Below are 24,584 nucleotides of genomic sequence, written 5' to 3'. Positions count from 1 at the left end.
CTGCACCTACTCCTGGGGGTCGACACCCCCACGGTCAGACCTCAGTTTGTACATATCATTAAATTCACAGCTTCTTGTGCTGCAACTTGGAGGAGAAAAGATTTCCCTGTAATGATGCTATTCAAATGATTTCTGTATCACTGTCTCTGAATCTTCCACTTATTACTGTGGCATCTGAAATCTAGCTCAGCAGCCAGAAAGAAAGTCACAGTATTTAATCCTTGTGTGTTATTGTGATGAAGAACATCAGCTCTTTCATGAGAAGTTTTTATTACCTTGTTAAAACATGGATTGATAATGAGAAAATAGAAACCAGTAGGTCACAGAATATAAATCATTTAAAGGGACAGAAATTACTGTCTAGAAAAGAAGACTGCCAAAGAAAGAAAAAGGCTGTTACTCTGTTCTGTAGTTTTTATTTCTAGGGAGTTGAAAAAGAATATATATCCTTAAGTCCAGATATCCTATATTCACATCCACTTGCCACTGGAAAATACACTGCAGAAATCAGAAAGCTGAAGCAGAAATCTTTACCACCAGAGAGCACTCACATTTAGGATTTCTCCCACCTGACAAACACTCCAGTCAAAAATAAAACTGTTCTTACCGAGGAAATGATGCAACTTCAAATGCACTCAGTACAAATAAAGAAAAGTTAGTTGGCAAGACTTGGAACCCATACTCCAAAACAACATCTGCAGAATGCAGACCGTTAAACAAAGGCACCCTACCATGCGATCGCCACTCCAAATGCTGCAATTCAAATTATAAAGGGAATTTCTAATTAATCATTTACATGGCAACTCCTCTGTACCGAAAGATAAACAGAAACTTGCCGGGATCACAGACAGCAGGCAGCACTCTGCGGGCTTATTGCTATTTCTAGAATTCAGTATACTTTCTGAGATAACCTATGCCAGCTACCAGAGATCGTTAGCAATGAGATCACAGGCTGGGCTTCGCTGGGGTGTGAAACGGCTCCTCAGAAACACATTTTGCCAGGCTTTTCCTCCATCTGTCTAATAGCTGAGGAGCAGAGCAACTGCTGGAAAAATCATGTCAAGTCATCAGTCATCTCATTTTCTGTTACTTTAAGAGAGCTGAAGTGTAGCTATTGGCATTATGGATCGTTTTCTCCTGGGAAAAGACCTTCTCTCATCTGGAACTGCTCCTTTCTCACCATTGACCACAGACTGACACCATATATCTGCTTTACGCACACACAGACACACCAAAGCTTTCTCACCTTAGCAGGTGCTCCGTAAAGCTCCTTGGTCTCACCCTGATGCTACACGGATGTTCCAGAAACAGAACGTCTTCGTGACAAGAAGTCACAACACAGCCATCAACTGAAGACTGACTTTCAGTTTAACTGTACAGCAGTGGCTTAAAGTAAAGGAAACATTAACCAAAAAAAAGCAAAAGCAAATGATTCAGGACAGATACAGGAGTGTTACAGGTGCATCAGCTTGCACTAGACAGTCAACAGCTAACCTAGTACCACTGAAGGTTAAAAGGACAAAAGCTGATGGTTTCAAACTACTATCTATTTCCAACTTACTCATTAACTCCAAAGCACAAACAAACTGAAATATTTACTACGAGTATACTGTTTTTTCTTCCCTCCTCCTCTGCGCACGGGAAGAACCATCACCTCGCAGTTGCACACCTCTGGCACACAGGAGAGGGACAATTCCTTTTCCCATTGCAAACACCCTGTGTAATTCGGGTTACTCCCCCAAAGAGGGTCACAGGTCTTAGTTATTTTTTTACCACCAAATACATACATTAAAAATGCATTAATGCAGGCTTTGACTTCGTTCTCATTGCAAACACGCAGGAAGATATTTAATTAAAACTCATGTTCACTAAGAGATGCACATGCATATTCAAGGATGGGCCTTTAGGATGTGTTCACTAAGGAAGGGAATGTAAGTAGACTTCTGGCAGGGAAATCATATTTACCTGTTTTTAAATGCGAGAATGTATAGGCAGCTGCACCGACACAAAGGAACAACTATTCTTCCCATGCTTTGGGAAGTAAGATGACTTTGTTTAAGCACATTTCACCCTGTGATTGTCAGATGATTGTGCTTTTTATATGGGATACCAGCTCTCTCTACTGAGAATTTGGTGCTACTTAAAGACTTTATTTTAGGTAAATCTTGAAATAAACTCAGCTGTCAAGCAGGAAAGGATGACTTTCAAGTCTTTCGGTAAATTGCTCATAAACTGCATTACAGCAAATCATCCTCATCACAAGAGAGCTCAGATAAACAGGATTTGCGCTGGCAGAACTATAGCTAAAATATTCTTGCTGCACTTGGAAAAACAGACCAGAAAACTGTCCAGTCAGTATTACCTCCCCACGCTAGGAAAACAATCCAAGTCTGTCACGATTCTGAATATGCACGTCTGCAAGGATTTCATCCACCCTGAGGGTCAGAAAAACTGAAATTTAAGTTCATTTAAGGTGCAGGTGAAATTTTTGCTTGCAGTTGTCCTGCATGGATTCAGCTTTCAGATGTTGCCAGTTTAACAAAATAGGAAATGCCATTCAGCGCGTGTTCTGCGCCACTCCTTTCCTGTATGGAGGGAGCAGCAAGGGCAGGGTGAGGAATACTTCATTCATCCGCAATTTTCACAGTCAGCTTTGGAAATAAGCTTAAAAGCGTCCTTTGTAATGATTTAATTATTTATTTTTTTTTCCAAACTATGAGTGACTGGTGTCACATCTTCCTCAACAAACCAACATTTAAGCAAAGTGACTGTAATTTGACAAGGCTGATTCAGCTCCAACACAGCTGACCCTTGAGTCACCTGTGCAGCTTTGCAAACCCAGTAGGTAAGGTCAGGGAAAGGAAAATGGAAGATGAATGCTAAACTAGCACTAATGAATGCTGAATAAAGGCTAAAACTGTGAAATGTAGCTAGCTAGAAATGAGAACAGTATTAAAATCCCTCTCCTTAAACATGAAGTTAAAGTATTAACCTTGCACTCAAAAACCACCAAACCACTAAACATAGGAGTCACTGAGCTTTCATTTCTATTTGCGTCAGACTGAGCTGCCTCTCCTACAGCAGGGAAGTGCTGCATACTCTTTTTACATTTCTAGAACCACAGCAGAAGGCGCAAGCAGACCTGAAATAGATAATGGGACAAAAGGAAGTCCCTTGAAAAGCATCCAGGGACAACAGAATGCTTTGTGGATTTATTCTAATCCACACATAAGAAAGTTGCTATCGAGCACAGGTAGAGGAAAGAAGCTTGCTCCTGGTTTCTCTGCGTAGAGCAGTAAAACACACTCCCACTTTCCATGTCAAAAGTCTGGCTGGAACACTGCAAAATCCTAAAGCAGTAATCACATTACTCTGAGCAGGAGGTTGCCCTAAATGACCTCCTGAGGCTGAATTATCCTATCATCCTATATCCAACCAGGAAAGAGTAGAACAGCCTTGAGATAGCAACAAAGGAGACACTGCCATCTAACCATAATCTCTAACTTTTTAATCTGTCAAATCAGACCACATAATAAAAGGGCAGTAAAAAGAAAAAGAAAGCTCAAAAGTCAGGTAGGTTCTTCTATCTGCTCCCATCACACGTGAAGTCAACTGGAGCACATACGCAGAAAAGCCTAGAGCTTGTGTGGTGGGTTGACCCTGCCTGGGGCCAGGTGCCCACCAGACCCGCTCTATCACTCCCCTCGTTCACCAGACAGGGGAGAAAATGTATAACGAAAAGCTTATGGGTCGAGATAAGGACAGGGAGAGATCACTCACTAATTGTCGTCATGAGCAAAACAGAGCGAACTTAGAGAGGGAATTCATCTGATTTATTACCAAGCAAAACAGAGTAGAGGAATGAGAAATAAAATCAAATCTTAAAACACCTCCCCCCACCCCTCCCATCTTCCCAGGCTCAACTTCACTCCCGGCTTCAACCTCCGCCCCCCCCAGCGGCACAGGGGGACAGGGAGTGGGGGTTACGGTCAGTTCATCACGCGGTGTTTCTGCCGCTTCTTCATCCTCAGGGGAGGACTCCTCTCATCGTTCCCCTGCTCCAACATGGAGTCCCTCCCACGGGAGACAGTCCTTCACCAACTTCTCCAACTTGGCTCTCTCCCAGGGGGTGCAGACCTTCAGGAGCAAACTGCTCCAGCGTGGGTCCCCCACGGGGTCACAAGTCCTGTCAGCAAACCTGCTCTGGCGTGGGCTCCTCTCTCCACGGATCCACAGGTCCTGCCAGGAGCTTGCTCCAGCGTGGGCTTCCCACGGGGTCACAGCCTCCTTCAGGTGTCTCCACCTGCTCCGGCGTGGGGTCCTCCATGGGCTGCAGGTGGAATCGCTACACCCCCTCATCCTTCCTCCATGGGCTGCAGGGGGACAGCCTGCTTCACCATGGTCTTCACCACGGGCTGCAGGGGGATCTCTGCTCCGGCGCCTGGAGCACCTCCTGCCCCTCCTTCTTCACTGACCTTGGTGTCTGCAGAGTGTCTCACATCATCTCACTCCTCTCTCCGGCTGTAAAAAGCTCCCTCTAACTTGGTTTTTTCCATCTTAAATATGTTATCACAGAGGCGCTGATTGGCTTGGCCTTGGCCAGCGGCGGGTCCATCTTGGAGCCGGCTGGCATTGGCTCTGTCAGACACAGGGGAAGCTTCTAGCAGCTTCTCACAGAAGCCACCCCTGCAGCCCCCCCCGCTACCAAAACCTTGCCACGCAAACCCAACACAGCTTGTCATGTAAGAGAACTAACGTAAACGCTTAAGACTCATAAAACTACTGAGGAGGAGGAAAAGGTGGAAGCAATCACTCTATAAATACACCGGTAGATGAATATCATCTTGCCAGAACTAATTAAACAAAAAATTCCACAGGCCCACACAAAAGAAAAACGGGAATAGACTTACCCTGGCCAACACAGGCTTGACGGGGACAGCTCACCATCGAGGGAGCAGTCCTGGGAGGGCGTTTCAACAGAAGCTGCAAGGACAGGTGAGCCTCGCTGCATATTGCTGAACTCATTTTATGGACGTGTTTAGAAGATTTGGCTTCCAGCACTGACCAGCAACTGACTTCATGATCCCTTATGTTCCTTCCATTCTGACATTACAGCATTCAGGTACTTTAAAAAAAAAAGACACTTTACCTTCATTCACCTGCTCCTCTCTCCAAACCCTGTGTCCATACTAACTGTAACCTGCCACACCATGATTATTTCAGTTTTGGGAATTCAGCATTGTTCACCGGATTATACACCGCTGTGTTAAAGGGTACGCTACCTTCAAATGTATCAGTGGACAAAATTGCAGCGCAAAAGGCAAAAACCAGACCAATGACTGGTGGTTGGACAGATTTGCATCATGCGGACGATACCGTCTGATTTAATCTCTGTGGTTCAGTGGTGCACAAATTCTGCAATGGTAGGTTTGTCTGAATGGTGTCCAGGCAAGGACTAGCTTATACTTGTGAATAACCGCCTTTCTTTCAAGGGATGCTATAAAGGAACCATAAAATCCTGCATCCCAACAGAAAGATCAAGAAACATGCAGAAAACAAAGACCATGACTGATAGATACCCTGTTACTTCCTCCTAACTTCTCCAGGAACTTCAGGAAACAAACCCCATTCACGTCGCTGCTGAGGACTGACATAGTGGTATCCTTGCATAAACAAACATAACCTGAAGCCACATCAGCAACCGTACTGCTGAGGACTTTCAACCTTGTTTTCTGAGCTATCTCTTTCTTACACTTAAATTTACCACCTTCCCAATTTTCCGCATACGCTGCACAGTTAACAGAACTTTGTACTGATACCTAACTACACCTCTATTTATTTCACAAGCCTAGGTGGCAAGGTACAATCACAGAATTTCACAGGTTTTCTTTGTAGATGTCTGGAGACTCCTTTTGCAGTCAGCTGGCCATGAGATGCTGATGTTCAGATGCTTCGTTGTTCTGCTGTAAAGGAATATTCTGCATTTGTTAAGCTCGTGCCCAGTGCTGATCTGTGAATGCTGCTGGAGTCTCCTGAATACAGCATTGTTTTGATACAGGGCCCGTAAAACCCAAGAATCATCTTGCAGTATTGAGATACGGTACACCATCCGCAAGCGCTCCAAAAGGCTGGTTGAGCCCTTTGGTAACGTTAGATCTAAAATAAAATTAGATGGCTTACTTATACTAACACAGGCCATGCAAATCATGCAAAACCAATAATGCAAAATATGCAAATAATGCACAAATATGACTTATGGTTCTGCATAATTAGGGTTTCCTTCAGAGTTGTTACAGTGATCTGCACCATCTCACCTAAACACAAATACTGAGTATGCAGTCCTTAAACAGGACTGTTTGTTTTCTGGCTATGAAACCAGGCAGTCTTCTTTAGGCATTTATGTGTTTTACAGCATATTGTGACTTAACACAGCTCTTGTGGTTTTGGCTCGTAAACTGTCCTGGCAGCACATTAGATTACCAACTGTGGGCTTCGGCAGACAAATTGCTGAGTCTCAAAGCAGCAGATGAAGATATTCCACCTACGGCTGCCCGTCCAGCTCCTCTGCCAAAGATTTCCTTCTGCCACGTCTGCTGAAGGGACAACGATGGACAGCCGTGATCTCGGCCACCCCGAGCCCAGATCATCACTGACACCATTCCCTGCAGGACAGATAGCAACAACTTCAGCCAGCTAACGTGAAGAAAGAGCCATAAGCAATGGAGGGGAAAACTAAGTTTGCAAATCACAAAGCAAATACGTTTCAACACAGTATGGCCATTAACTATTCAGGCTGAGAGAAAGGACTTTTCCTCGTGCTTCCCTGAAAGCACGGTTAGTCAGGAAAAGCTTCCCACTTTTTGGTCATAGATTTGGCTCAGATTTTTTGCGGGATTTTTTTTTTTCCTTGTATTTTCTCCTTTGTATTGGCAAAGCTTCATGTTACCTAATGGCAACCTGAACCAGAGTTGCAGTGAAATCACCATCTCTTAGTCTCTCCCCTATTAGCAAGAATCGAGCAGCAGGTGCCCTGGAATTTAAACCCTCAAGCCCTATAGAAATGAGATTAAGTATGTGTATCAGTGCTGACGAGGCCTAGTGAACACACAAGGTTTGTTCTTCCAATTCAAGAGCACCTAATATTTTACAAAAAGTTTAGAAATAAAGGGGTTCTCTTACTACAACCAAGTGTAGTGCTTTCAGTCAAAGTCACAAGCATGACTGACCTGGCAGCTTCAACACCAGAATCTTTTTCCCGTCGTACTGAAAAGACACCTTCAAAAAGGGAAGAAGAGAAGGAATGATACAGGGAACCCTGCAAACATCCCTGTGGGTATGGAAGCGCCGGGTAGCATAGGCAAGATAAGCAAATGAATTTGCACCACTGTCTTAAGTACTTCACTTTCCGCTCTTTGAATGGAAAAACATCTGAGCAGTAGGAGTGCTGTCATTTAGGCATTCATCATTCGTTGCAAAAGGAGTGAATTTCTAAATGCCAACTGTACTGAGTTGTTAAACAATGCCAATGCAAGGGGAACATTAGCAATATGGAAAAGGACTTAAATGGTCTGATTATTAAAACAGATTACTTGATTTACATGCTGCTTGTTTTATCATTTTATATTATCACCAGAGAGATTGTGTGTATTTACTTCCTTTCAATTTTACGTATTTTTTCTGTCAAGATAACTCCCACTCAGAAGCTGAAAGACTATTCGAATAATATTATGAGACAGCACAAATGCCACTCAGAATTAATACGCAGATAACCTGCAAAACATCTACAACTCCTCTTCCACAAGCCGAGATGACTTTGCCCATGCTGCCGCATTTTTCATTCTAGGCCAGTGCAATTCAGAGCCCTGTGAAGTTATTTCAAACAGGGTCTTTTCAGACGAAGTATCAGCCCAAGAATTCAGGCAGGCTCCTACTCCTGTAAAGCACGGTTTGTTAGGTAACCAGTACGAGTTAGTGACAATCACCGGAAGTCAGAGCAATGCTACACTGTTTATCAAAAAGTTTTAATAACAAAGTTTTCAGCCGCTAATTATTTAGCGAAAGCACAATTTTAGCCTAGAGTGGTGGTGAAGTGCATGCTCTCAGCTTCGGCAGACCTAATTACACACTCCGAAGCAGCAGCACAGAGCAGACCTGCCCCGCTGTTTGTTTCCAGGATTACCACAGTCATTTCTGACACACGTCACAAAGCAGCTGGCCCACTTCAAAGCGGGGCGGTGGATGAAGCGACCTCCACGGGTCCCTTCCAAACAGCGTTGCTCTGTGGCTATCACATACATGTCGCAGCTTCAAAGAATGCCTGGTTATTTCCAATAATAGCAGCACAGGTTTTCAAATTAATTTTGCTATTGGCCTTATTTAATTTTTTTTTTTTTTTCAGATATCAGTTTAATTAACAGTTTAGAACTATGGCACATCCTCCTCCAAGTGCAGCTATGTTCTCTTTTCTCCTGGAGCAATCAGCTGCTAAGCCTTTGCAGAACAGCAACATACTGCAATGAAACACAAAGAAATACACTTTGAATCAAGAAGTCTGGCAGTCACAACTGTCAATCTCCTTAAACCTTTTAAAAATATATATTAAATCATCCATTAGATGGACAAATTCTTTTCTATATTATTTTCCTATGTTTGCGGTTTTTTTAAGTTAAGAGGTTTGTATTATCCTTCCCACATTCAAGCAATCGTCTCTTCTGCAGCAGGGATATCTCATCAATACTTGTACAGCTGGAATAACATAGATCATATGAAAATTACTAATAACTAGAAACTTAGAAACATTCACACATCAGCTCCCCAACACACTTAGTTATCATCTCCCAGCAGGCAATAACAAATGAGGGAAACAGATCCAGTGCCAGTGGATCCAGGCCTTCTGAAAACAACGGAGCACTTCAAGTTTCTCAAAATAATTTGCTCTCTTATTGGAAAGCATTAGCAATCCATACATTGAGGTGTCTACTAGCAATCCATTGTGGAATACAACTGTCAACCATTGTATATCAGTACGCACACATTGTGACTTCAGTTCTGTAAAACCCACGTGAAACACACCCGTCCCCGACGAGAAGCGGCAGCTAAGCTGACATCCTCACCCCAACGTGGCCTTTTGTTACCTAATGACTTCTGTTCAGATCTAGCTCAAGCAGAACCCTGTTTTCCACACCTATTAATGGAGGAATTTCAACCCTCATCACATACAACCCTCATTACTTGTAATATGTTGTGATGCAACAGTCACTACTACGTTACTCTGTGCGTACACATCCAAATCCACACTGAGCATAGTATTTTCGTGGCCTTTTGATTTTATGTAAAGCTAACCTTTAAGCTTTGTATTTACACAAGGCTCCTCCTAGCAAACACTGCACATCCTCTTCTGGCCTGCTTCTAACTGAATCTGATGAATAAAACGATCACTTACACAATCCAGTAAGAAAATGCATCCATAGCTTTGGGATACAATGAAACGGTTTGATGGGCTCGCAGATGAGGACAGGGTTCAAGCCTTTCATTCACAGCACTTTCACGCCCAGGGCCTGACCGGGATGGAGTTAATTCTCCGCACAGCGGCCCTCATGGTGCTGTGCTGTGTATTGGTAGCTAGCAAAGTGTTGATAACACACCAGTGTTTTGGCTACTACTGAGCAGTGCCAGCACACACCAAGGCTGTCTCGCCAACATTTCTTTCCCCCAGCAGCAGGCTGGGGGTGGGCAAGACCTTGGGAGGGGACACAGCCAGGAGAGCTGACCCAAACTGACCAAAGGGATATTCCGTACTATGTGACGTCTGCTCAGCAATAAGAAACTGAGAGACAGGAGGAGGAACCGGGCAGAGGCATTCGTTGTTCGTTTTTTTTTTTTCACAATATTTGTCTTCCGGAGTAAGGAGTACGCATACTGAAGCCCTGCTTCCCAGGAAGTGGCCAGACATCTCCTGCTGATGGGAAGCAGAGCATAATCTTTTGCTTTTTGCTTTGCTTCTGTGCACGGCCTTTTGCTTTAGCTACGTTAAACTGCCTTTATCTTGACCCACGAGTTTGGGGTTGTTTTTTCCACCTTATTTTCTCCCCTCCCTGCCTTGCTGAGGAGGGAAGTGATAGAGCAGCTTGGTGGACACCTGGTGACCAGCCGACGTTTAACCACCACAAGTGCCAACAAAATTACTACAAATCCAGGTTTTGTCAAAAGGAGAGTGGAATGTATTTATGAAATGACTCTCTTCCTCCTAAATATATTCAAGAGAGACTTACAGGAAAAGAAATAAAGCTTAGTTATTTCCTGTTCACATCTTTGTCCTTTGAGAAAGGGAACAAAGGAATCTGACACTTCATATCTACGCTCATCTTGAGCAGCCATTCTTTAGCCTTTTAACTGGAGCACGGACTCGCGTTAGCAGTTAAGGAAACAGTCCTACCTACAGAAAAATCAGAACCTTTGATAAGTTGCTACTACAGTGCAGAGATCGTTAATGCTGATAAGCAAATACCAGGAAATAAGGACAGTTATTAACACCATATCTTCACTTCTCTCAAAGTCTCAGGTCAGAGTAGAAAAAAACCAGCTAATTATTTCTTCTGCTTCTCTCTCATGCAAGCAAGCTTTGTCTTTTGAAGCTACTTGTTTGTGTAGTGAAATTTCTGTCTCAGTCCTAAAAGAATTACCGTTCAGCAGTGAAAATGCCAATGGTTCTAGGAAACAGGCCATGCAAAAACCCTGCTAAACTGTCCAGTAACCTGATATAAGAAAAATCCTTTCTTTAGTCCAAATCTGTTGATGTAACCTCAAGCAAGACAGCCCAGGGATCCAAAATAGTTTAACACCACTTGAAGGGTTGGTTCACCCTGAAAATATCTTTTCTGCTGCTCATCCGATTCTGGAGAAGAGAACAATAGATACCCACTAGCCAAAGCAGTGTGCCAGGACCAAGGATTCCTGCACAGCCTCTGCAAACACGAAGTGGAAGCCCTGAAACACAGGATCGATATGTTAAAACAAACCAACCTGTGCAAACAGCCAGCAACGATAACTCACGATTTCCTCTCTACCACCTAGTCCTGCTTTACCAGTGTTATTCCTTAAATTCCTACCCTTTCCCCTCTTTTTTCAGTAGGGATAGAGGGGAGTGAGGAGAAGCGGGGAGAGAAGGAAGGCTGGAGGGAGAAGAGATAACAGGAAAAGTGTAATTCCATCAGCTCAGGTTTGGTGGTTTGTTTCCACTTTTAGTTTAAACAAGTCAAACTATATTTACTGTCCTTCCACAAACCACTAGTAACTCTTCATCACAACAACCATCTCTACTTCTTATAAGTTATCCTATTTTAAATACAGAGAAGCAAAACTGTTTATCGTTATTAAAACAAAAGCCTGCTAATATCTTCTGAAGTCATGCCAACATTTCCTTGCCTTTACTGACTGTATCTCCTCCCACTGCATCCTTGAGCCTCGTGAATATTTTCTAGAAGCATGCTGAGCTGGTGGCCCATATCACGCAGGGGATGTAGCATCCTCTAATCCTCTGCCGCTGATCCATGACCTTGCAATTTACAGCACATTACTCATCTGTAAATGAATGGCTCAGCATTTTGTATAATTGGATTTCATCCATGAGGTGATCCAGGAGTCTTCAGGAGGAGCACCACCTCTCCCATTCCTGCCATCACTAACATTATGAATCTTGCTTTTACACAAAGGCAACCTCAGCAACATCTGTATCATCTTTGTGATCCGCTGCGGGGAGATTCTTGCTCCACAGGCCAGTTGATGCAAAGCAGCTCACAAGCACATCATCCTTGCTAGCACCTTGTCAAGCAGACGTTTCACCAGCCGCGCTGCCTAACATTTGCAGCAGTCCTGGGCGAGGGATCTTTCTCAACAGGTCTTTGCACATACACCCTCTCAGAGCTCTTCATCAGACCACGTTCTGCACCGCACACCTTAGTGTAGGCCAGGTTATATACTTTTTTTTAAATATGTGTAGCCCTGCAGGACGAAGCCAGCTTGCCAAACCCCTGTAGAGAGCTGCACTCACGTTTCCAGCCTGCCAGCCCTGCATCTGGGTTAACCAGCATGCTGCCACAAGCCTTCCGCTAGATACCTACAGTCAGGCAGGTAAAACTGTGGGGTTGATTTATCAGCTGCATTCAGCAGGTTTCCACTGACTATACAGAGAGATCTTAATCTTAACATCACTAGCTCCTCTATGGTGTCCGCGTTGCAGAAGCGGGGTTCATCTCCTGCTAGGAAGTCTCTGCAGCTTCTTCCCTGCGGTTCCTGCTCTGTGAATGTTGGCAAAAAGCAAAAGCCACCTCAGCTCTGCAGCTTCATTAGCTGGAGCACCACAGGGTGAGAAAGCAGCGATATGACTCGCCAGCCTGAAAGCATTCTCCCAGCACCACACCTAGGTGCTGTGCTCTGCCAGGACGGAGCTGCTCCTGAATGGAGCTCATATACGCCTTTATCAATGGTGTGGTTAATTTGCAACCAGATCATCCACTCCAGGGCAACCGAGGATTAAATGTACAGGAAATAAAACAGATATTACTAAAATTACACATTAACTTACTGCTGCTTGACTATCTTGTTTTTAAGACCCTATCTCCCTCATTAAGTAGGGAAAGATGATGGTGCTAACACCCAGGTGTTATGACAACGCAAAGCACCACTTCCCCTTCAAACAGTGTAACAGTATGCATAACATAAAACATTACCTCCACAAATTAGGGAGACTTTCAGAAATTTGGGATTCTTTTTGAGCCTTTATTGCTAGTGTTCTTGCTTACTTGTCACCCCTCCCAAGCGAGGCTTTATTCACATCCCTGTTTTAATTGGGGTGGTTCAGACTGCTTTGCTCCTGAGGTCCCACCTTGATTATCTGCTTTAACTCTGTTTCCAAAGAGATCTAAGGAGAACACATAACTAAGCTCCACTGGTATGAGCAGCAAGGTGAAATTGCACTCTGACTGTGTAACACGCTTCCTTCTTCAAAGGTGTGTAAACAGGCAGTCCTTTCTTCTTGTTCACAGCAGCCTCTGCAGGGTAAACTAGCACAGCCGTACGATACTATAGGCTTCATAATACGCTGACCAACTGTGCATACACAAACTACCATACATCACGCACCATACGGCATGTTCAAAAACTGCACAGGAGTGTGCGACTGGTTATTTAAACACAGGCTCTTGCTGCACTTCTCAGTTTCTCCACGGCATTGATTGCTTTGTAAATGTATAATTATAACGCAAAGGCTAAGATGGGCACATGTGATGTTTTCATCATGTGCTAATCAGATATAAGCAGTATATAGCAAAACAAAGGTATCAGAAGGTAGTATTTTAAAAGCTTCTAAGCTATACCAGCACATCAGCCAAGCAGTGGTACCCATTTTCAAATTACAGCTTGCTGGATGACAATTATTCCTCACCACTGCAATTATTGAGGTGGTTATCTTCATAGTTTGATCAGAAATAGCAGTGTGCCGTGCAGCTGAGTGTTATTTGACAGGTTTTGCAAATATTAAAATGACCCAGAGAAATAATCAAAAATTAACAAGGGACCAATTCCTCATATTCAAACTGAAAGGACTGTCAAAATATCTAAACAGATTAAAGAACCATTATTAAATCAATGGTATCAGCCCAGTAACCTACATTAGGAGACTGCAACCCTTTACAAGCCATTGCTCATTTATAATAGCACCTTTATTGCTGCTTCATGAACCCTGGAATTGGTTCACGGCCCCCTCATGGTCCCCTCTCTCCCACACATTGTATCCATCCTTAATACCAATGAAAAAAAAAATGGAGAGGGAATATTGTTAGACACAACTGTCTTCACGCCACAACCAATGAAGAGAGAAGTCCAGCTAGGCTTTGATTTTCAGCCGTGGCCAGGCAAAAGTCAGGCAGACGGTCTGCGCTGGCATCCCCATCGTTAAACCCCCCCAGGAAGTTCATAGGCTCACAAGGAGCGTTGGAAGAATGAGATAAGCCCAAGCGCAGCCAGCCTTGAGCTCAGAACAGCACAGCAAGCAGTAGTTTGTATAGTTACACTCATCGGTAACTAACCCAATTGGGCCAGCATGCGCAGATCTATAGCAGAAAGGGTAATTCAGGAGCAAAATGAGCTGCAGCGTGAGCAAAGATGGTTTATTAGCTGTGACCATGGAACTAGCCAGAGAAGCAAGTGGGATTTCTGGCAGCACCGCTTACTCTGGGATCAAGGTGTTATTTCAGCTATTGACAGATTATTCCACGAGGCATCCAAACAAAAGTCTGTTTCAAATAAAAAAGTCTGACATTATAGAAGGACACATGCTGCCAGGCGCTCCCAGGCAGAATTGCAATTACAGGCATTGCTTCCTTCACAGCTGGCACTCACAATCTATAATCATAATAAAAAGTAGGACGTTAAAAGAACAAGCATCCTGTATAGATCCGAAGGAAACGAATACAATAAAAATAGCTGTAAACTAGTTCCAGTGACCTGTGGACCACAAAACCCTCCAGCAGAAAGACCTGGACCGTCCTCCATAGTAAGTCTGTGCCAGGCTGGTACCTTCAGTAAAAGGGGACTAACTTTGAAAATCAACCCCTCAGCCAGTCTGTCCAAGGCTTGTGCAGCTCATCTGTCAGGAACTCATTGACTTTGGTCATCCCTAGTGCCTGATAAACCCATAGTAAATACATGACAAGTACTTTGACCATGTAATAGTAATCTGACCTTTCCCAAGATGATAGTTGATGCCACCTTGTAAACAGAGTACAATAAAAGCTTTAAACAGGAAAAACACTTCTAGCAAGTTAATTCCCCCACGGCTGATGACATCCCCTACTTTGTCTTAGTGCTGAGAAGTTCGGTGAAACTTTCACACAGGTATCGAACTAGAATGCTCGACTGTTCTTACATCTTAGGACAGAGGGATCTTAGCGTCAGAGCGTTCTCCACGATTGCCCCTGCCACGCTCTCCTGGGCCAGGGAGGGAAGGCCACCGACGGAGCAGGAGGGGTTGGGCAGATGAGCTGCCTCTTGTGCGGATGCCCAGGGCTGCAAGGAGAGTAGCAACAGCCCCAGGGCCGCCTTCAATCCCTGTTCACCTGTACGGACCCGAATGCTGGAGAACTCGGAGTAAAACAAAGTTTATGTTCAACGCAGTAGGGAAACATCATCTGAACAGTCCGTACAAATCATAAAATGATTTCAGGGGAGGAAACTGAAGGAAGTTTCCATCACAGGATTAGACACTAATGTGAAACTCCAAGATGTATTGATGAGCACGGGCAAAAGCCTTGGCTGTGCCTGACACAACCCAGTTCTCATCAAGCTTTGCTTGAATTTGAACGTGTGAGGAAGAGGTCAAGAATGACCCAATGAGAACCTGGTCTCCAGAACCTTCCCTGGTGCTGCACTAAGGCACAGTTTCTCCAAAACTTCTAATGTGTCCAGGATCTTGAGAAATCCTGCGTCTCCAGCATACTTCAGGGAACAAGGAATGTTTTCAGTGCCAGCCCTTTTCTCTTCCCTCCTGCTGCAGCTGAGCAGGACACGAGCAGGGCACTAGCCCTTAGCAGTCACCTGCTGCTGTGCTCAGACCATCCCCGCTCTGCCCCACGGACCTTCTCACCCCAAAAGCTGCTTCTGCTGCCATCTCTGCTATCACCTCTCTGAAAGCAGTCCAGTTTATAGTATTTTCTGTGAAGTTTTGGAGGACACACAAGAAGGCAATTTACTATTAGAAAACAAAGATTCAAAATTCTGATTCTATCTAAGCTTCTCCCCTTCAATAATATCAAATAGTTTAAAGATTCCCTAAATGGAAATGCAACTAACACAAGGCTTAAAGGTCATTTCAAAGGAAAACTACATGCAATAAAAAATGGCCTGCCGATTCCACACACATTAGTCCAGACTTCCTTGACTCCATTTAGGGCAAATTAAAAAAAAAAAAACAAACCCAAGGAAAATGAAGTAGCTGGTTAAAGGGAATTTAAGGAGGTTCTTACCAATTCCTTTCAATATCAGCAAAAAGGATTTAAAAACACCTCAGCTGTGGCTACTGAGCCAGCAATACTAGACCCCTCGATCCTCCGAACACAGCTCTGATGGCAGGCTTCACCCCATCGCATCCCGGGTAAAGCTGCACAAAACACTCCTCTGGGGCTGCGGCACTGCTCAGCGGCACCCACACCGACTGTGTGGCACCTCTCGGAGCTCTTCCACGAGACGACCACACACGGGAGTTGCAAGCCACAGCCTCAAAGCACTTTGGATAACATGAAAACAGAAGGTTTCCCTGATTGTTTGCTCATTTTCCTGACTGCTGGCACTCAGGATAGTCACCGGTCTGCAAGGTAACCGGAGGGAAATGAGACACAGCTATTGTGATACAGCAAGTAAACTGTGCCTTTACAAACACACCTCACCTGTGTCTTACTGCTGTATGCACCGACACTTTGAGTGTTACTGCCACAACGGAGACCACATCAAGCTTTAAACTATTTCCTTGTTAAAATGACTACTTCGATGCCAAATAATTATATCTTACATAATATGGCCTCTATCCAAACTAACAAAAGCTTTCTGAAGAAATCAACATGCCTTAAATTAGAGTTGCTTTAAGATTTTAAGTAAACTTAATAAACTCTTTAAGCCATACCAATCTCACGGCTGTTTCACGTGTGTGTTATGCCTTCGTACCTTATTAAAAAACCAAGTACAAGCGCCTGCCAGCTGGTTCTCTGCACTAGGAACAACCACCATCATATCTGGCCGTAAAATGTGATTTTGAAAATTATGTACAGATGGGCCTATACTCGTAGGATTTTTAAGATCTCTTGATAGCCTGCATCTATAATAGATAAAAAGCAAATCACAATCTTTTCACAAATACCCTTCCCTTGAATTACTCAACAAATTACCTCAGAGTCAACATCAATTCAGCACAGGACTAGTGACGAGCTTAAGCACACACAAGCCAAAAGGAAACCAAACTACTAAGGAAAATGGAGTTACATCCTGTCAGCCTAACAGCTCGGCTGTTTGCAGAAAGACTGACTGTACAAAATACATGCCTTTTTTTTTTAATACAAGGAAAACACACTAACGCAGGGTCTTCACCGGCTGTGTAGTTGCCTGTCTGCTGACTACATTTACTTTCAGCACAGCATTGGTAAGAAAACAGCTTACACGTCACCACTTCTGCTGGTTAAAGAACACGGGACAATGCCATAACCAAAAATAGTGCTGTCACTGTGACTGCAGGTTGCATACATCTTGCATCTCGAGCAACAACAACATTATATAAACATTCAACAGGCATTTTTAGTCCTCCTACCTAACCATTATGATCTGAGAGAGAGAGGCTGAAAGCCTGCTAGAGCACATGAAATTTAGGTTCAGGTAAGGGCTTTCTGCCCTGAACAGAGCCTCAGTAAAATAAACAAACTTCCATGAAATTTATGGACGCAACAACAGTAACTCTTGTTGGCCAACAAGGAGAGATTAAAACAGAGAAATGCCAGCAACATACTCCTGAAGTTAAAACTAAATTCCTGTTCAAAATAAAATACAACAGTAGAGCTGCTGAGAATTTGGAGCTTTTGAATTAAAAATAATTCACATCTCAAACATTGCTAAAATTACCAGAGTAATCACAAAATCACAGACTGGTTTGTGTTGGAAGGGACCTCACAGCCCATCCAGTCCCACCCCCTGCCATGGGCAGGGACACCCTCCACTAGCCCAGGTTGCCCAAAGCCCCATCCAACCTGGCCTTGAACACTGCCAGGGATGGGGCATCCACAGCTTCTCTGGGCAACCTGTGCCAGGGCCTCAGCACCCTCACGGGGAAGGATTTCTGCCTCACATCCCATCTCCATCTCCCCTCCTGCAGCTTCAGGCCATTCCCCTTGGCCTGCCACTCCCTGCTGTTGTCACCAGTCCCTCACCAGCTTTCAAATCAATTCTCAAACCAATTTTCAAATCAGTTCTCCCTTATCACTCACTTTTCAAGAATCTTTTAAATGTATGTTACCAGCTCACTAAATCTAAAAAAACTCTACTCTTGATCCAGGACACAATTAAGAAATCTCTCAGGTGAACCCAGTTACTTTTTCACCTTCAGAAAGATTGATACAAGACTATGTGAAAAATTCAGTCTGCCAGGCTGATACATCACTTTATCCCCTACAGCCTCACAGAAGATATTCAGTGTTATTTGCAATGCCAGTTCATATGTCTTGAAAAGACAAACTTTATTCTAAAGTTCTAGCTGTCATCATGTCAATTCAGAAGGATATTTCATTCCTTATCCATGAGTATGTGCACTGCATTCTCTGAAGCAAGAAGCAATGGGTACTTCTGATGTTTAGTGCGGGTCTGAAGAAATGTCATTCCACATTGTCACATGGATGGCAAACACGTTGGAAAGATATCTGTAAAAAGGAGATTTCAGTACTGAAGTTCTTGCTCCAGTAAAAGTTCGAGACTGGAGACAGCATAAGAAAGCGTTGTGGCAGATAAAATGTGATTCTAACTCTTCAGGGTAACACTCCACTACATGGCAGCAATGACTTTCTCAGTCTCCACCTGCCAAAATAAATTTACTGCCATTTAAGGTTGTTAAAATTTTTCCCCGATTAATCATTGCTTCACTGCAACATCTGTCCAAGATGACTGTTTTGCTAAGGCTGGTTAGCCCACTGCAGTACGTTATGCAACCGCAGGCCATGCCGACGCTCTGGCGTAACATTAGTCTGTGCCAGCCAGGAAGGGGAGAGCAGCAAAAGGAGTGGGAGCTCTCAAGGGTGGAGCGTATCTAATAATCACAGGGCTGAAAAGCACCATCCCTCCCCGTGACACAACCAACCTGAATCCAGCAAAGCTGGACCACCACCGAGCAGATAGGATCCTGCTAAAAACATGGCCCTATCCAACGAGTTATTCCCGTTTCGACAGAAGGAATTTAAATTGAGAAGAATTAACCTGGTTAGGTTTCCTACAGGTCACCCTGTCATTGAAGCCTCAAGGCAGCACTAAAGCATTGATAACAATCTCCTTTTAGGAAGTAATATCTCTAAATATTAGGAAGTAATTCTGTAGATTATGGAACCCCAAAATAAGCATCCTAACAAGGTGAATTTCATCCTGGGAATATACAGCTCACACTTTTATTTAGACCCTAGTGTTTAGCTTCACTCATTTAATCCATAAGTGGAGACAATTACCTCCCATTTAACCATCTCATTAATTTCAAAGGCAATTCTTCTTTAAACACCTGTCTGATACACATACAGCAGTGACTGCTCCTGGCTTCAAACAAACTGTTTGTAAAGGACAAGAGAGGCCAGAGCACAAAGACGTTAGCAATAAAACACTGGGGAATGGAAAAGAATGGGAAAGAGTGTCTTGAGCAGACAAAAACCCCTGAAACTACAAATCTTTTTAACTTCTTCTATTCCAGTTGTGTGTTCAAGTTCGTCACACCAGCATGAGAACTGCCACACAAGACAACTGCAGATGCTGCTCTCGGTGATAAATTTTCTGGCAGGAAGATCTTGCTTTGGATAAAGCATTAGGAACTTGTACCTTCCTTTGGATGTTTCAGCAGATGATGCTCTCGGAAGAGATCGCAATGCTAGTAGCTGGGGTACTGGTTTCCTGCTTGCTCTCTGAGGAATCTGCGCAGCAGTTTCCTGATGCCCCATCCCATCAGCTCCGAGATCTGCAGAGCCCCTGAGAAATGCAACTACAGAACCAGGTCCTTGCTGCAGCTGTAGTTTTGCAACAGCGAAACTATCATTGAAACGGAGATTACCCACGGACTATCTAGGAAATTAAAAACTGGGATTGGTGTGGCTCACACTAATTAACCACCAATACTCCCACAGGCTGCTGCAAGTAGGAGTCTGAGGTCGACAGAAACCAGCCAAGAGGTAGAGTCAATGGCAGGAATAACGCGTTGCTGCTTTCTGAAAGATGACCTTGGGCAATTTCCACTCCCAGTTATGCAATCGAGGCAGGTGGGAGGGCAGGGTAGCAGCAAAAACATTAATGGAGACACACTCCAACTTCACCCGGGGTTTTTGTTCGTCTTTAGGTGGACCAATGGGGAAAGACAAAGCAAGCTCACAGATAAAGGCTACCAGTTAAAGTTCAGTGACTACTGGACAAAATATTAAGTAGCCTAAATAATACACCTTGTAACAGCATGTCCTATTTTTGCTATACGTGGATCTGGCAAGTATGAGTCATCTTTGGAGGAAATCCCAAACTGTTCTCCTAACACAACCATACCTGTATGTAGAAAAGAAGGAACCAAGTCCATAACAAAAAAAAGCCACCTTCACGTTAACACTGCTGTTGGCCAAATTTGTCAGGGAATTGCCAGCTGGACAATTTTAAAGCAAATGTTGATTAAGATCTCAGGACGGTTATATTTGGAATAAGAGGAACAATTTTATGCACTATCTTCACAAGTATGATCTAATAAGTTAGTTTTCATGAGATCCCAAAATACACTTGGTAAGAAAGCAAGTCAAACCAAGACAAGTAGATGCTATCTACTTAATAGGAAGGTGATGTATTATTACTATTTCAACTGCTTCTCTATGATGTAATTCAAGGCAAATCTAGCAAGAAGAATCCAGGCCACATGAAGAATGACTAGTTATACTCTGCAAATGTGAAATCCAAACGCAAAAGAGTGATGAACGCTGCAGTGGGATCCTGAAGCACCAGAAAATTATTAATAGCATGCATAATTACAGAAGGGAGGAAGGAGGTCTGTCACCCCAAGCGAGCAGGAGTCCCAGGACCCCCAGCATCACCTGGTGCCACCGGTTCCCAGCCCGGAGGGTTCCTGGGGATCCGGAGCAGAGAAGCAACAGACCCCTTTTCCAGCCAAAGCAGTTCCCAGGCGTTAGCACCAGCATTAGCACCAGCACCTGGAAGTGCCTAAGGGCTGGGACATCCCCACCGAAAGTCCTCAGTTCTCGCATCACATTAAAGTTCCCGTGAAAGTGAATTCTGACATTACCTGCTCCACAAAATCCTTCTGTTGCCGATACCTTCTCTGTGTTCACACAACACTTCTGTGAGACTGAAAACTAATCCACTCTTCCACTCTGAGTGAAAGACGTAATTTCAATGGCAAAATCCTTGGTGCAAAAACTCTATGGCAGGACAAATTAACAGAGCAATCGGACAACCCAAGGAGTTGGTGGCAGTGACAGCAGCACTGAGCAGGGTGGTAAACACAAGGCAAGATTACAGACTGAGAAATAATATTCACCACTGGCACTTGTGATTTATTTCATGGGTCTCATGATAACTATTGGGTTTGGTTTTTTTAAAAAAATACATCCTCCTGGAGTAAAATTAATACAACAGTCTTCACCCTTATTAAGAGAGGCTTTCAGCTTTCATCATGTAAAGAAAAGTTTGAAAACAACCACAGCATATCCCAAAGGCTTAAATGTCAGAAAGCAGAAAACCAAATCAGTGAATGGTTGAATTTGTCAGCACTGCTCACTCACCACTTACACACAGTGAGTGTCCTTACTGATAGATGGACAGTTTCTACATGATACGGCATAGGATGTTTTTTCACGTTATTTCTTCCCCACAATAAAAAAAAAAGCGGACTATTCGACACTCATAGCACTGGAGCGCACAAAGCGTACCAAAACCCAGGTCAAAACTACAAAGAAATCGCTGTCTTCAGTGATAGGAATTTTTAGTCTGCAAAATATCCATTGCACTCTATTACTCAGAGAATGATAAAATGAGAGAGTATCAAAGACTCCCACTACCCATGTGGATATCCAGCGATGACCAGATGGGTGGACACAATTGTGCAATTTTCCTACAGGCTGTCACACAACAGATTACTTGGGATCTCACCATTGCTGCTATCAGCTTCTACATCAAATGCATCATTAAGATAAACAGAGGCTACTTTATCTTAAACTGTTTTGGGCTAAGACAAGCCAATACATCTACATATGAAAGGTTAGAGGGTTGGGGGGTTTTTTTCCCCCCCTGAAAACTTTCCCAGATTGGTTATGGGGCTTAACGTGCTCATCAAGAGAGCCCAGAATTTGGCACTCAAGGTGAAAAATACTTTGGCACTGCACAAAGGATGTGAAAGCGGTGTGGGAATTACTATTAGAACAAGATTTCTGACACATAACCGAAGCACAGGCATGGAGGAGCCTGCAAAAAGGCAGCAAAAAATAACCCATAATACTTATCCGGACTACTTAAATGTTTGAGCTCTCCAAAGTCTTCCCACGTCCCTAGTACAGCATAAACCAGACCTGCTGACCAAGCCAGTCTTTCTGTAAGAACCTGTTAATTTGTTCCATCCTGCAATTTATTTTGGTTTAAGTGTACATTTAATAAATGTAACCCTAGCAAATTTTTCCTTTAATTTAGTCAAGGCGCTACAAAATGTCTTCGAAATTTGCTACGTTTACTGTATTTAACTTCCGTTAATTTTTCCTAGATACAAGGACAATACAGGAAAGGCAGAAGGTTAAAATGTCTATCAGATGGAGTTTAACATTCTAAAAGATTATGACCCAATTCAACGGCTTCCATGATTCAACTACAATGTTTGCTACACAATACATTTTTACTGCTCCCAAGCTAGTTTGCACAATAAAACAAGTGAAATTACTGTGATCTGTCTAGATCTGTACAGGATCTACTCACTAATTTTAGTGAACAGCCTCTCAGCAAAGCAGGTGAATTACCAGTTAAAAATCAACTATGGAAGAAAACTCCTGGGAGGAAACCAAGATCAATTAGAGTTTTCTCCCCAAATTCAGTAGCAACAAATCTGGACTGGCCTCTAAAGTTAATCATGGCCTACGGTGTATGACCAAAGCCCCAAAACAACGTCATCACCTCACAGAAGTCATGGAAACAGCAAAGATCTATCTGCTCTAAGCCAGCTGCTTCAGTCGTTCCTTTGTACGGTGAGCAGCAGGTGCCACCTTGGCTCCTCGATGGGAGAGTCAAAGATGCAGAAACCCAGCAGAAAAGCAAGAAAAAAATAATCAGATATTCTTTAAGTAAATGAAAACGTTGAGATTTACATTGCTACTTGTTTCCTGCATGAAGGCGAATGATACACATAGCATCTTTTAAAAGAGGAGTGTCCACCCTGACGCTTTCCTGGCTTTCATACTTCTAGTACCAGCTGGAAGCGTAGCACTCCTCTGCTCAGGGCAGGAGTACTCAGCATCCAAACCGCACAACATCCATCACTTCAGGCATTCAGGGTGACTGACTGGCACCGGCCACCCCTCCACCACCCGCAGGAATGGAGTGACAGCACCTAAGAAGAAAGAAGGCAGCCAGAATGTTTTGGTTAAAAACAAGACTCATTTTGACAATAAGCAGCCCCCCTCTAAGTCTCCAAAAATGTAGGCCCTTAATGGAAAACACATTTTCTATCAACTGATTGGAAAAATTAAGCAAAATATTCCCAATTATTTAAAAGTTTTTCAACTTGCCTTCAGTTTCCTATCAAGTCTGGCTTGTATAGTTTTATACCAGATTTAAGAAGGTTTACACGTATCAACTTTTTCTTGGCATTTCCTCAGAGGGGTTTAAGTTCAGTATAACTAATAAAGATTCAGGGAATTAGCTGCCAGAGACTGGAGATGTCTAGCTTAGGAATGTCTGCATCCTTGAAAGCCAGGATGCAGTGCGGCCCAAAAAACAAGTTAAGAACAAACGAAGACAAGATTTCTATTGTTTGTTTTGCTAGAGACATAAATGCTGCATTTAATAGGAAAAAAAAGGGAAACCAGAATACCTGCAGGCATACACAAACGTCGTCAGTGTTCTCTTCACCGAGAAGAGGTCAGTACATAAACCACATAAAGCAAAGTTACTTTCTTACTGCGACATAGACGAAACTCAAAAAAGGAAACACTTTATTATCAAGAAGCATTGTCCACAAAGTTATACATCTAACCCTTGGTCTTATTTTAGAAAGTCTCCCTGGTAATTTGCCTGTGCTTTTGAAAAGCAAGTAATATGTTTTGAATTATAAGAGGTTACAGGGACATTTTTGTGGTAAATTTGGACTTTCATTTGCAAAAAAAACCCCTCAGTGCTACAGAAATCCTTTCGGAAATAACATTTTTTTGTCATTGCTAAGCACTTTTCAACAAAGTTTAATAGCTACTGTTCCAAGGAGCTGTTTACATCCAGCTTTAAAAGAATACTGGGGTACTTATGTCCCTGCAAGCAAAAGAAAAACCAGCACAGCGTCTTTCCGGTATTTTGAGAAGCAAACAAAAGAGAGTATATTCTCCACAGCATGCAGGGACAACAATTTTTCTAAGCAGGTTCACTTAAAGACCCCTGGTGCTCAGGCTCTGGTATGCTGGGATTTTTCTAGAGGCCTGAGTTATACTTAGAGCTCTTTGAGTCTTCTTTCATTTGTTCCCCTGGTCCTTACACCCAGGATCAAGAAAGAACAAAACGCCAAGAAAGCTGGTATTAAAGAAGAACTGGAAGGCACTATTTCTAGTCTCGGAAGTTTATAAACT

The 24,584-nt window shown here is 43.3% G+C and overlaps 1 protein-coding gene across 4 annotated transcripts in view; it reads right to left on the bottom strand.

Moving 5' to 3' along the window:
* The window catches only part of MYO1D (myosin ID), a 160,335-nt gene that overhangs the window by 124,847 nt on the left and 10,904 nt on the right, over window positions 1-24,584 (bottom strand). For 3 of the 4 annotated variants that reach the window (XM_075774876.1, XM_075774879.1, XM_075774878.1), the window contains exon 2: window positions 4,911-5,125. The exons of the other annotated variant lie outside the window; for it this stretch is intronic. In XM_075774876.1, the coding sequence (XP_075630991.1) occupies window positions 4,911-5,011 (101 nt within the window). In that variant the 5' untranslated portion in view covers window positions 5,012-5,125. The remainder of the gene's footprint in view (window positions 1-4,910; window positions 5,126-24,584) is intronic. 4 annotated transcript variants of the gene reach the window in all.

This window comes from Balearica regulorum, chromosome 24, assembly GCF_011004875.1.
Source record: "Balearica regulorum gibbericeps isolate bBalReg1 chromosome 24, bBalReg1.pri, whole genome shotgun sequence".
NCBI classification, from domain to species: Eukaryota; Metazoa; Chordata; class Aves; order Gruiformes; family Gruidae; genus Balearica; species Balearica regulorum.
Note: the sequence above shows the minus strand (reverse complement) of the source record. Positions and strands in the feature narration are given on the sequence as shown.